At 37.7% G+C, this 13,448-nt stretch overlaps 1 protein-coding gene across 1 annotated transcript in view; it reads right to left on the bottom strand.

The window, feature by feature from the left end:
* TEP1 (telomerase associated protein 1) overlaps positions 1-10,273 on the bottom strand; it is a 2,704,809-nt gene extending 2,694,536 nt beyond the window's left edge. Inside the window, exon 1 of the mRNA XM_044058078.1 lies at positions 9,622-10,273. Coding sequence (XP_043914013.1) covers positions 9,622-10,273 — 652 coding nt within the window. The remainder of the gene's footprint in view (positions 1-9,621) is intronic.
* Positions 10,274-13,448: the final 3,175 nt, after the last annotated feature.

Genomic DNA, 13,448 nt, shown 5'->3' with positions numbered 1-13,448 from the left:
ACAAAAAGAGAAAGTTCTATACCAAGTTATATGTTAGTGCTATAGTCTTTATTTTTGCTTTATTCACATTATATTCTGCTGTTCTACTAAAATATTTCAGTTTATCAAATATAAATTTTAATATGTTCTGGATTGGTACCATACAACATTAAGTTGTCTACAAAAAAGCCTACATTCTATTAGTATTTCTCCATTTAAATCCAATTATATTTGACTGACTTATATCTCTAGATAATGGCTCTAAATACAAAGCAAACAGTAAAGGTGAAAGTGGATATCCCTAGTTCCTCTCACACAACTTAACACTTTAGACATCTTACCACCACATTTTACCCTAGCTTGAGCTTCTCTGTAGATATTAAATATTTATCTGAAATACGAGGCACAGTGTAACAAACACCAGTAAACAAAAAAAACACTGTGGAGAGGACAAACCGCACCGGACAGCCGAAAAATTTAAACTGATTTATTCCAAGGTTAAACGTTAAACAATACACCACGTTTTTCGTCAATAAGCTGTAAGACTTCATCAGACAAGACACAATTTAATTAACACATTTATATATGCTGACAAATTTTAAATTAACCAATAAAACCCATTAAAACCAATCCTCATGAATATGTATGTAACATAAAAAACTCGTCCAAACATTTTAAATGCATCCCTATATTCCAGAAACATATATTATTTGTGCAATATTTTATGCACTAAAAACATAAATGATTTAATATTTTATATGTAAACTATGTAAGTATGTATTGAGTCCTGTTCTATTTCAAGTTTCATTTTTTCTATTTCAAGTTTCACTTTGATTTCAGGTTAAAAAGATGCAATAGGATTATATACCACTTTTGACCACTAGATGGGAGTATTGGCCCATTGAAGAATTGATTTGTGTTTTGGTTCAACGTTGTCTTCAATATTATGAATTCTACATATGAATATAGTTTACATATAAAATATTAAAAAATCATTTATGTTTTTAGTGCATAAAATCTTGCACAAAATATATGTTTCTGGAATATAGGGATGCATTTAAAATGTTTGGACGAGTTTTTTATGTTACATACATATTCATGAGGATTGGTTTTAACGGGTTTTATTGGTTAATTTAAAATTTGTCAGCATATATAAATGTGTTAATTAAATTGTGTCTTGTCTGATGAAGTCTTACAGCTTATTGACGAAAAATGTGGTGTATTGTTTAACGTTTAACCTTGGAATAAATCAGTTTAAATTTTTCGGCTGTCCGGTACGGTTTGTCCTCTCCACAGTGTTTTTTTTTTGTTTACTATTAAATATTTATGTTACTCATGTTTGAGGAAACCTGAATGTCTCAAAAAATATCTTCATAAATTCCATACTGTCAAAAGCTTTTTCAATGCCCAAATTTGTTAAACATTAATATACTATTATTATTGTCCAAAGAACCCTTTTGAATCATATGTCATACATGACAATTTGATAAAGATGTTTCTTCTTTTAAAAAAAGTCTCAAAATTTTTCTTACAGTGTCTAGCCAAGACCAGAACAAATATGTAAGTTACGTACTTACCAAAATGATAAATTTGCCTAATTTCTCTCTCTGAACACTGGAACAATCATTCCCACCTTCACCCCTCCAAACTTTCTATTTCAAAGGGACCTGAAGGAATTCTCGAGCAATGGTCACATTCTCAGGATTTCTAATATAGTTGATTCTTACAGCGGCTATTTTGACTTGATTTGGAGTATGTCCTCAGGACAGGGTGTTAAAGGGGAGGGGAGGAGCTCAAGCTTCCGAGTGGATTCATTGCTGTAGAAAATGAACCAAGGAGATTCAAAGTGGAAAGGGATGATGATGAAACATGGGGGAAGCTCAAGAAACAAAGCCAGACTGGGATTTTGGATGCAGATCCTTAAGGAGAATAACATTAACCATACAGAATAGCATATTCATAAAGTAGCAGAAAGTATTTTAAGAACTAAGCCAACATGAGAAAGGAAAAAGGAGATTCTGCCAGTAGGGATGACTGTAATTAGGGATACAGACAATAGGCAAGAGGGGGCTGGAATTTATTGAAGAAAAAAGGCAAAAGAACCATGGTACTGGGAGCAAATAATTAGAGAGGGGAAAGATAACATAATGGGAACAGGCCAATAATTTATTTGGACTGCAGGCTAGAGATTGCCTTCCCTACAAAGGATTGATATCAAAGTATAAGCAAAGAGAAAGAAATAGGGGGATCCTAAGCAAAAGACCAGAGTTTTTAGTAGAATCTAGAACAGAAGCTGCTCTTAAAAAGGAATTATTAGTACAGCTTACAAAATACTGCATGATAGCTAAATCGGAGGAGGTTACAAAGAACTGGGAAGAGAGACTGGATAAGCAATTCACAAAGAAACAAAGGAGGATATATGTATGTCTCCAAAATATGGAACAAACTCTAAAAGATTTCAGATCTTTGACAGGAAGTGTTTACACTGGTATTTTTATACTCCAAGTAGACTCCAAAGAATATTTCCTCAGGCAGACAGCAAATGTTGGAGATGGGGAAGAATGAAGTAACTGGGAACATATTTTCTGGGAGTATAATGAGTTGGCCAAATTTAAAGATTCCCTGCAGACTACTCTGTCAGAGATGCTGGGTGAGTAAACTGGTGTAACTAGAGAAAGTATTTTTTGAGCTATGAAACAATCAGAATTGCCTAGACATAGTAAGGCCTTGCTGAGTCTAATTATAGTGGCTGCCAAAAAAGCAATTACTAGAAAATGGAAATCAAAGTCTAAACCAACTGTACTAGAAATAGTGAATATTAGTCACAGAAATAAAACAACTGGAATTGGGATCTTTTGAAAAGGTTAGGAGCAAATTACACAGAAAAAATGGGAATTGTGAAAACAACACATGCAGAGTAGGAACAAGGTTTAAAAGAATAAAGGAGTTGAATGAGCTATGTAATGTTTTACAATGACTGGACAGATTATAAGTTGTATAATGTTTGCAACTAAAATTATGTCAATATGGTTTGTTTTCATTTACACCCACACTAATCCAGGTTGATTATTTGAGGCAATGTCTTTCCATTCTTTTTTTTTCCAAAATCATCATAAACACAAGGTAGTCATAATTAGGCACTGAATAACTCTGTAATGTCCCTGGACCAAGAGGATATTTCCCCTCCTTTGGTATAATTACCACAACTATTTCTTTTCAAGTCAAGGGCATATCCCTCGATGAAAAAAATATCATTGAAAAGTACTAGCCAGACTTATCTCCCGTTTAATCTTTTTCCCAGACTTCTATTGGGATTCAATCAATTCCACGGGTTTTTCCTGCATTCTGGCATTTCATTGTTTCTTTAACTTTAATTTTCTTATTTTAAATGTTAATACCCCTCTTTCTATTTCTGTTAACTGAGTAAGTTGTAACAATCTCAACAATATTGCCATTTCCTATTTGCTACTCTCAACCTCTACATCTTGTCATTACATTCATAATTCTCCCTCGGTCCACCTCTACCCTAACAATCTAAGAATTCCTGATTTTAGTTAACATCATTTCAACCTTTTGTTGCCTTAATTCACTGAGTGAACAAGTAGGTTGCTCTAAAGTTACTATCGAGCAATACTTTATTTCAAACTACTGCTCTATGTTAATTTGCAATTCCCACGTACTCTTGCATGGACATTCTAGTTTATTTCAGTTGCTCTTCAAACAGTTGTGTCCCATTTTTTTTTCTTTTTTGCTTTTGTAAATCTCTTACATTTTTAAGCCTTCTACACAACTAGTGTGCCTACAAGTGCATATGTCATTTGCTTTGACCGTGACCACATTTGAATGTGCAATTTACAATTATTTCAATCCTCTGCAAGCTCTTTTTTTATTTATACTCACATCTAACAATATTTCACTTAAAGTTCAATCTACCCAATCATTAAATAGTTCCTTTTTTTAGACGAAATACTGGTAAATGCCAGTGTTCATCACAATAGTCCTTTACTTGCTGACCAAATGTAATTTATATAGGTACACGGTCTGACACTATGAAGTATTTTTTATTTGACTATACTACACTTTCCTTTTGAAACATGCCATCTATCCATTTGTCCCCACTAGCCACATTTCTCTATACTATGTGTACTCCAGTTCATTCAGTCTTATTTTCATTACACTGATCAGCCCATATGCATGCATATACTTCTCTAGGGAGATGCCCTCAACCGGTATTCTATGATATATTGGCCCTCCACAGACATCTTCCTTATTTCCTGTAATTTTCCAGTCTACGGTCACTATCGTATATCTTTGATGAACTGCTAGAACACCTCACATAATATTTTTTATATCGTCTCAGTGCTTTTGATGGAATATATATTGCAGCCAGTGTAATTCTTATACCCCACCAGCAACCTTTCACCACTATAAATCTTTCCTGGCTACCCTTCATTTGTTCATTATTCCAGTACTCCTGGACCACTTACTTTCACTTTCCTACTATTCCAATTAAGAAATCCTCCGTTCAACTTTTCTTTACAAAAATGTCATGCTCTTTATGATTCAGGTGTATTTCTTATAAAATTATCACCTGTGCATTACTACTGTAATGATGTCACCACATCCTTTTTTTAAATGCCCTCAAATCCATTAACAATCCAGACTAATGCAACAGAATGTGATATAATAAAGTTTACCTTTTTCTCTACTTACATATATTCTTTGCCTTTCTGTTGTAAACTGGTCCTTCACAGTTGGTTTACATAATTTTTGTGCAAATTTAAAAAAATAATGTATGCAGTATAAATAACCTCCTTTGGCCATATTAATTTTTTTTATATAAAACTTAAAATATAATATTTTACCTCTATATTAATCAGATTGTTAATTCTCTATGGTACTTATTGATTTTAAGTGTTTTTAAAGTGGAGATTTTTGCTATATCAATCACACTATTCCATATAAACATTTGCCTACATTAAATAACTGCCCTCACTCAATGTTCCCAGTACGTTTCTCATGAATCCATCACTCCTTCTGAAAGCTCTTTCATCTCCTTTGTTTAAGCTATCATTTTCTTTAGGACAGGGTTTCATAGGAAAGCACCTTCCTGAAGTGTTCATGGTTTGTTTTCCTACATTTTTTGACTGATTGCTTGTTCCTTTGCCATCTTCTCCCACCTCCAAGTCTTCTTTACTTTTTTGCTAGTTCTTTTGCCTGTTGAGAGTCTGTATTGGTTTTTAACCCACTGGGTAAAAGACCTGATGTAACACAAGATATAACAACCTGAAACAAAGTTTACTCCTCTTCAGATTTTTATGAAAGCAAGAAATCGATTTTTACAAGTTTGTGTTTATAATGAAAAGTCATCCACAAACACTTTTGCCTCTAACATTTAAAATTTTCCTTTTCTTCCACAAAATAAAAATAATTTCTTGTTTTAGTTGGTATGTCTGTAGTTTAATTAATATAGGTCCTGCATGGTTTCTTATTCTCAAACTAGTATTATACAATGACCCCTCCCCATTAATATTCAAAAACGTGCACACTGACTGGTCAGCGTGCACTTTGTAAATCAGAGTTATAGTAACGGAAAAAGGTCCGGTCGCCCGGACTTTTTCCATTACTATAACTCTTTTTTTACAGCAACGGAGAACGCAAGATCTCCGTTGCTTCACACTGTCTCACTATGTTAAACGAGTTTAATATAGCGAGACAGCTTTAAAAAAAGCAATGGAGATTCTCCGTTGCTTTTTTTAAAGCAGTCTCGCTTTGTTAAACTCCTTTAACATAGCAAGACAGTTGGTTTAAATGAATTAGGAGTATAGCTATAAGGCCCTGCAGAACTGCAGTGGCAATGCCTGCTCTGGATTTAGAGTAAAGAGGTAAGTGGTAGTGCTTTGTAAAAGTGTGCACTGAACTTCGGGTTGCAGCCTCTAAGATGTCTTTGGTTGGTACTCTTCTGAGGAAGGCTGCTGAGGTGGCTGCTGCCCTGGTAGAATGTCCTAATGCTGCCCTTAGGCACTGATTTATATGCTGTGAATAGAAGGAAATAGATGCAATGTCCTATCCATTTTGGAAATGGTCTGCTTTGAAATAGCCTTTCCTTGTGATCCTGCAGCATATACCTAGAAGTTGTTCAGTCTTTCTAGAGAAGCTTTGGTTCTGTCAAGTAGGCGTAGCTGCCTGTAAAATGTCAAAATGCAGAAGTCTCTCACCCTTATTCTGTGGGTTTGGATAAAGGTAGGCAAATGGTGTTTGATTCAGGGCCACACTGAAACTATAGGCATAAATGTCAGGTTTGTCCTCCGAGAAAACCCTGTCCTTATGGAAAATGATAAAAGGTTCCACAGCCATGGCGCTGTAACTCTGAGACTCTTCTTGCAGAGGTTATTGCTAGGAGCAGAGCCGTTTTCCATGATAAAATTTTATGTGTGTCTGTGAGGCTGAGCCAAGGAGGCAGTGTGAGTTTTCAAGACATAATTTGGGTCCCATGCAGGTATTAGTTTGCTCTCCTTGGAGTCTTATGTTTTGCAGCTCTGTGATTGCTGTAGTAATGGATGAGAAAAAGAGGTGGTTCTGTATTGTAGTGAGCTGAAATGGCAGAGACATGATCTTAATTGATGAAAAGGACAGACCTTTGTCCAGCATCTCAGTTAAGTATTGCAAATCAGGGGAATATTTGGTACAATAAAGTGTCAATTCCTTGTGCCTGGTTCCAAGCACAAGATATTCCATTTTCTTTGCATAAGATTTTGCTGGTGCTAGAGCCTACTGGCCTCCAATATAGCATCCATCACTGCTTTAGAGGCGTGTTTTTGAATGGATTTACATTATCTGCCATGCTGCCAGATTTAAAGGTCCTGGAGTTGGCTGTGTGCAGGATCACGAGCTGTCTTGTTTGGGTCCAGTAAGTTGGCTGGAATGTGAGGCCAATGTCAGGCTGGGCATTGAGGCAAGCTCTTTAGGATTGGGTACCAGTGCTGGCGGGGCCAGTCTGGGACAATCAGTATCATTTTTGGCTTCTCTTGTCTGACCTTTAGGAGTACCTTGGGGAGGAGAGGCAGTGGGGGAAAGGCATACACTGTTAAGTTTTTCCAGCTGAAAGACAGTGCCATCCACTTTCCATGCTTGCTTGTGACAAGTCCTTGTGCAGAATCTCTGTAGTTGGCAGTTGTGAGGGGAGGCAAGTAGGTCTATGTCTGGGCATCCACAGTTCCTTGTTTTCATGCTGAAGACTTGTGAATCCAATTTCCACTCGTGGGGATCCATTAGGTTTCTGCTTAGTTCGTCTGCCAGAGAATTTATCTTTCCTGGCAGGTATTGTGCAGTTTCTATGGGTGATGTACTTGGTAAGTCAATGCTGTGTCCCACAAAGTCATGGCTAGTCTGCAGGGGGGGGGGTATGAATGTGTGCCTCCCTGCTTGTATATGTACCACATGACTGTAGTATTGTCCGTCTTTATCAATAGTTGTCCTGGATGAAGTAGATCCTTGAAGGCTGTCAGGGCATTTTGTACAGCTAGCATCTCTTTTTGATTGATATGTAGATGCATTTGGTTTACGGGCCATGTGCCCTGAATACATCTTCCTGCCATATGGGCCCTCCAGGCATAATCTGATGCATCTGTTGTTAATGTCTGCCTGGCTGTGGGTAAAGTATAAGGCTGTCCCTTGCTGTGGTGACAGGCCTTTGCTCACCATCAAAACTCCTGCTGCAGGCAGGGAAGGAGGGTAATTATTGTTTCCAGGCTGTGGCAATGCTGAGTCCAAACACTTCTTAGATACCATTGTAGTTTCCTCATATGCAGTCTTGCATATGCAATTAGCAGAATGCAGGATGCCATGAAACCCAAAGCCTGCAGAATTTTTCTTGCAAATAACTGGGTCTTTGTTGCCAACATTTTGAAATAAGTAGTCAGTGTTCTTTGTTTGTCTGGCGTGAGATAAGCCATCTGGGCAGTTGTATTTAAGCTTGCAGCCAGGAATATTATCTCTTGTGTGGGTACTAGTTTTGATTTCTTTTCGTTTACTGTGTACCCTAGGCATGTTAGTAATCTTTTTACTAACGCCAGATGCTGTAGTAAAATGTCCTTGTTCTCTGCTTGAATAAGGCAGTCATCTAAGTAAGGATATATTTGTATTCTTCTTTGTCTGCAAAATGCAATTACTGGTGCCAGGCATTTGGTGAAGACCCTGGGTGCAGTAGATACGCCAAAGGGCAGTGCAGAGAATTGGTAGGGCATTGAGCCAGCTATAAATCTGAGGTATCTTCTGCATGAATGTCTGATTGGGACATGCAGGTATGCCTCTTTTAGGTCTAAAGTCACAAGCCATGCCTTCTTGCCCAGCATGGGCAGAAGCTGCTGCAGAGTCAACATTTTGAATTTTGGAATATCGAGAAATGTGTTTAGAATAGTCAGGTCCAGTATTGGTCTCCAGGCATTGTCCTTTCTGGGCACCAAGAAAGGTCTTCAGTAAAATCCTAGTCCCTGTTCTTGCTGTGGTACTAGCTGAATGGCCCTCATGTCCATGAGGGATGAAACTTGTTTTTGTGCCTCTGCTAATTGAGTGAGTGGCAGGTCTGGCATTCTATTTGCCCTTGGCAGGGTGTGAAAATAATTTCAGCAAACCTTGGATCCTGGTCACACCAAAAAAGACTTAATAGATAAGACTTGACCAAAACAAGAAACAATTCCACGATAAAATCCACAAGATACTAAGCGCTTTCACCCGCTTGTTGAGGGCATTTTCAGAGTACAAAACATCATTGCTGATCATCCCTTAAATACTAAAACATTTAAGTGAATAATTACAATTCATTAAACAATCAATTAAGTCATTAACTACAATAAAAATTCGTATCTTAACATCTTAAAAGAACAGGAAGAAGCATGAACTGTTTAAAGGGACAGACAAATAGGTATTAAATATTATCTCACTGAAATAAATAAAATGGTAAGAATTTAGATGTACTTATGTTTAAAACAGTTGTAAATGTAAATATAAATATAGATGTTAAATATAAATATAAATATAAATATTAAATATTAGATTTAAAATATTAATTATATAAAAATGAATTGTGAATGTGTATAAATGTAGCATATCCATAAGATGATAAAAAACATGAAATTAATATATATAAGACTAATTAAATAAAATTTGTAACAGTTGTGAATGTAAGTAAAATTCTAAGTAATTCATAGATAATTAATAAATAAATGACAACTTCCTAAAAACATTGTTTGGTTATGTACAAAATTATAAAACATAAATGTTTACATAATTATAAATAACCATTAGTAGTTGATACTGTGAATTATAATAAATAAAAATGTGAATAATGTTGAATAAAAAATAATGTAAAGTGTAAATAATGTTGAATAAAAAATACTCTTACATGTTGTATTTATATTCATATAAAATGTGATCTAAGTTTGAGAATGCTAGAAATTGATATTTGTTCATTAATGCCAGGCCATTTGCTAGCGTTAAGCCTTAGTTGCCATAAGCACTCCTTTGCTTCCAACATAGTTTTTTCGTCACCACCTTTATGTATATTCTGTGGTATTCTATCAATGACGAAAAAAAGAAATCTTTTAAAATTGGAACAATTAATACTGTGATTATATAACATACTAGTTGTTTTTTGTCTTTTAATATCACTCAAATGTTCTATAATACGCGTTTTTAACTTTCTAATAGTTTTCCCTATGTAAAATGCTTGGCAAACTGTGCAAGACGCAGCATAAACAACCATAGCAGAGTTACAGTTACAGTGGCCTGGACATCTAATAGTCTTCCCATAGTTAGAAATGGAGATATATGGACCATCATTTATGAATCTGCAAACATGACATGCACCACATTTACTCATCTTGGAATATTTACCCAAGTCAGTATTGGTGTTATTTTCAAACAGATTTTTCAAGTTTTTACCTCTACTGTAAGTAATTTTAGGTTTATTACCTAAAATACGTGAAAGTTCTGTGTTGGAGCCAATAACACTGATCCATGCTTCCTGTACAACATTGACTATCTCTTGAGATCTATCGTTAAATGGAATAATAAGGGTGTCACATCTAGCTACAGTGGAATTTGATTTGTCAACTTCTAATATTCCATATAGAATAATAGGTTTGTATAAAATCAACCTTTTAATTTTAATTTCATTACTAATTTCTAAAATAAAATCACAAGGGTACCCTCTGGCAATGAACATACTCATAAGTTTTTCCAACTCCTGTTGAAATACTTGGTTGTCACTAACTATTCTAGACAGCCTAACCATCTGGCCTTTAACCAGGTTCCTTTTTTGATAAAAGAAGCTGCTGCAGAGTCAACATTTTGAATTTCGGAATATCGAGAAATGTGTTTAGAATAGTCAGGTCCAGTATTGGTCTCCAGGCATTGTCCTTTCTGGGCACCAAGAACAGTCTTGAGTAAAATCCTAGTCCCTGTTCTTGCTGTGGTACTAGCTGAATGGCCCTCATGTCCATGAGAGATGAAACTTGTTTTGTTGCCTCTGCTAATTGATTGAGTGGCAGGTCTGGCATTCCATTTGCCCTTGGCAGGGTGTGAAAATGGAACCTGTAGCCTTGTGAAACTATATTCAGAACCCATTTGTCCTGGGTGATCATGTGCCAATTTTGTGAAAAAAGTGCTAGTTTTCTCCCTAAAGGGGCTGCCAGAAGATAAGTGCTTGGTGCTGGCAGGGGAAAGTCATTGAGACTGTTTCCTGTATGGCGGTGATTTATCTTCTCCACTTTTGGAGGTAGAAGCAACCCATTGTTTAGACCTGTATGAGCCCTGGGGCATCTGTATCTGCCTCTTTGTGGCCTGTCTGATACTGGAAAGGACCAATTCTTCGCAGGCCAGTTCCTGCTAAAGCTGGGAGGTTGTACCTGTAAGAAATCCTTGACTGTTTGCATAGATTTAGCTTTGTCCTCCACTTTCTTCAACACCTCTTCTGCTTTAACACCAAACAAGGTACCATGCTGTAATGGAGCATCTAATAATTTTGCTTTAACATGATTAGGCAGATTATGTTCCTTCAACCAAGCATGCCTCCTAATGACAGAACCCATAACAGCGGCCCTGCAGGAGGCCTCCAGACAATCAAAACCACATTGCAAAGTATGCTTTCCCGCTTGTTCAGCTGCATGCAATAAATCCTTCATTTCTTGGTTTTCTGCACATTCAGAATTTGTCAACATTTTCTGTTTAAGTAGTGACATAAGATATTGCTGATATTTAAGCATATGAAACTGACAATTTAAGGCCCTTACAGCCAAGATAGCAGAAGTGTAAATATTTTCCCCCCATCTGTCCAGGGCTCTTGAATCCCTATCAGAGGGGGTAGGGTTTTTTGCAGTGGACGCCTTGACCCCTTTGGGACCCTGAGATATAGTTTCTGGGTCAGCAGCAGAGTTTTTGTAAAGAAATTTATGTGAATCAGGAACCCTGTAGTACCTGTCTGGCTCAACAGGAGCTGGTGGTAAAGAGTCAGGAGTGAGATTGGACTCTATAAATACATCATCTGCAATGTCTAAAACAGGAGGAATAGCAAGGGGCCTGTGCTGAGGTAGTAACAGAAAATCTCTGAGCCTTTTCTTAGATTCTGAGTAATCTTGGCTCTCCCAATAGAAATGCTCCCTCATAGTATACAGGGTCTCCCCAAAAGAATAATCTTCAGGAGGAGAGGCTGAAGGGATAGATTCTTCAGCATCAGAATCCTCATAGGGAGGAAGAGATTATCCCTGTTCAGAAGAGGAATCAGAGGAAATGGAAACCTGATCTGAAGATTCATATTCTGTCTCTTGCCTAGGTCTCTTATCAGGAGGGGGATGGGAATACCTGATCAAAGTAATTAGGTCTTCGGCCATTTTAAGCATCTGTTTTTTAGGCATGGAGGCCTGTCCAGGGGAATGTTGTACTTGTCTTTAGAGGTGCTTTAGTCTTTGCCTTTGAAGCTGAAGTTGTTTTCACATATAACTGTGTAGGCCTGAATACACTCTCAGAAGCTGATGCCTGCTCAGCAGCTCCGGACCCATCTGAGGAAATAATTTCCGAGGGTCCAATACCTTGAGTTTCCAGCGGCCTAGTCGGCTCCACGTGGGAGTTGGAAGCGGCCTGTGGCTGAGGTAGTGGGCGTCAGGGGCTGCAAAAGCATCTCACTGAAAACCGGCGACTGGCCTAGCCAAAGCCTTGTCGTTAGTTTTGGACCTCTGATGCCTGTCCTTTTCTTTGTCTTTGCGCTTTTTATAAATTCCCGTAATCAGCTGTTCCGACAGCATTATGTAATTAAATCTTCTGCCAAAATAATGAAATGCAAAATCGTACCGACGCTTAATATTGCGTTGGTTAAATCTAGCACAAAACCGACAACTAGCAACGTCGTGGTCAAGGCCTTGGCAAGGAATACAGTAAGAATGAAAATCCTTATGAGGTATTTGCTTCCCACAAGAAATACAATTATTAACTTTTTCTGACATCGGTCTGGAGGAAGAAAAAAGTTTCCCCAACGGGGTACTTAGCTTTAATGAAGACATCGGATCTGAAATTCGAACTTGAAAATCTCAGGAGTTGGCCGACCGGCACTAGCGAACTGCTTTTGCTTCAGGCACCGCGTGGCAAGAAAGGCTGAAGAAAATGTCGTTGGCTGCATCTTTTATACCCCTGGCGCACTGATGTCAGGGAGGAGGTGACAGCAACCAACGCCGGACCAGGACTTTGGAATTCAGGCCGACTGCGGGTAGCCTGCCAGCAGGATAACCCAATTGTAATGACTGCAACAGTGAAAGACGATGAACATCAGGTTGTAAATGCCCTCTCTAAGGCCAAAACATGGCATCTATGGGACCTGATAACATCCCAGACTGCATCCCACATGCACTCCAAATTAAATAGCAACACCACTGCTTACTCTTTTCAATCATAGTCTAAGCACCTGCTTCATCCCAGCTGAATGGGAAACGGCCACCTTTACCCCTTGCACAAAGGTGGTGATTCCACTGACACCAGAACTATAGACCTATTAATCTGACTAGCCTTATCTGCAAGGCCATGCAGTGAGCCATTATGGAACTTATCAATAAAGATACAGCTAATCTCCAAACAATTGACCCTATTCAGTTTGAATTTGTCAAAGGGAGATCATGCCTGTTAAACTTGGTGGGCTTTCTTTGAGACGGTCATCAAGGCCCTGGATGAGGGGAAATTGTGCATACAGCTTACCTAGACTTAGCCCAGGCTTTTGCCACAACCCACCACTCAGACATCACTGACAATCTCACTCAGATAGGTATCGACCCTTATATCATTAGGTGGGTCACTAACTGGCTCACTGATAGAACCCATACAGTCAAAATAAGGGAATCCACCTCCAACAGGAGATCCGTAACCAGTGCTGTACCACAGGGACCAGTCCTGGGATGTTTATTGTTTCTTATCTATTTCTCCAAAGT

Source organism: Protopterus annectens, chromosome 16.part0, assembly GCF_019279795.1.
Source record: "Protopterus annectens isolate FY-2018-M chromosome 16.part0, PAN1.0, whole genome shotgun sequence".
Classification (NCBI taxonomy): Eukaryota; Metazoa; Chordata; order Ceratodontiformes; family Protopteridae; genus Protopterus; species Protopterus annectens.
Note: the sequence above shows the minus strand (reverse complement) of the source record. Positions and strands in the feature narration are given on the sequence as shown.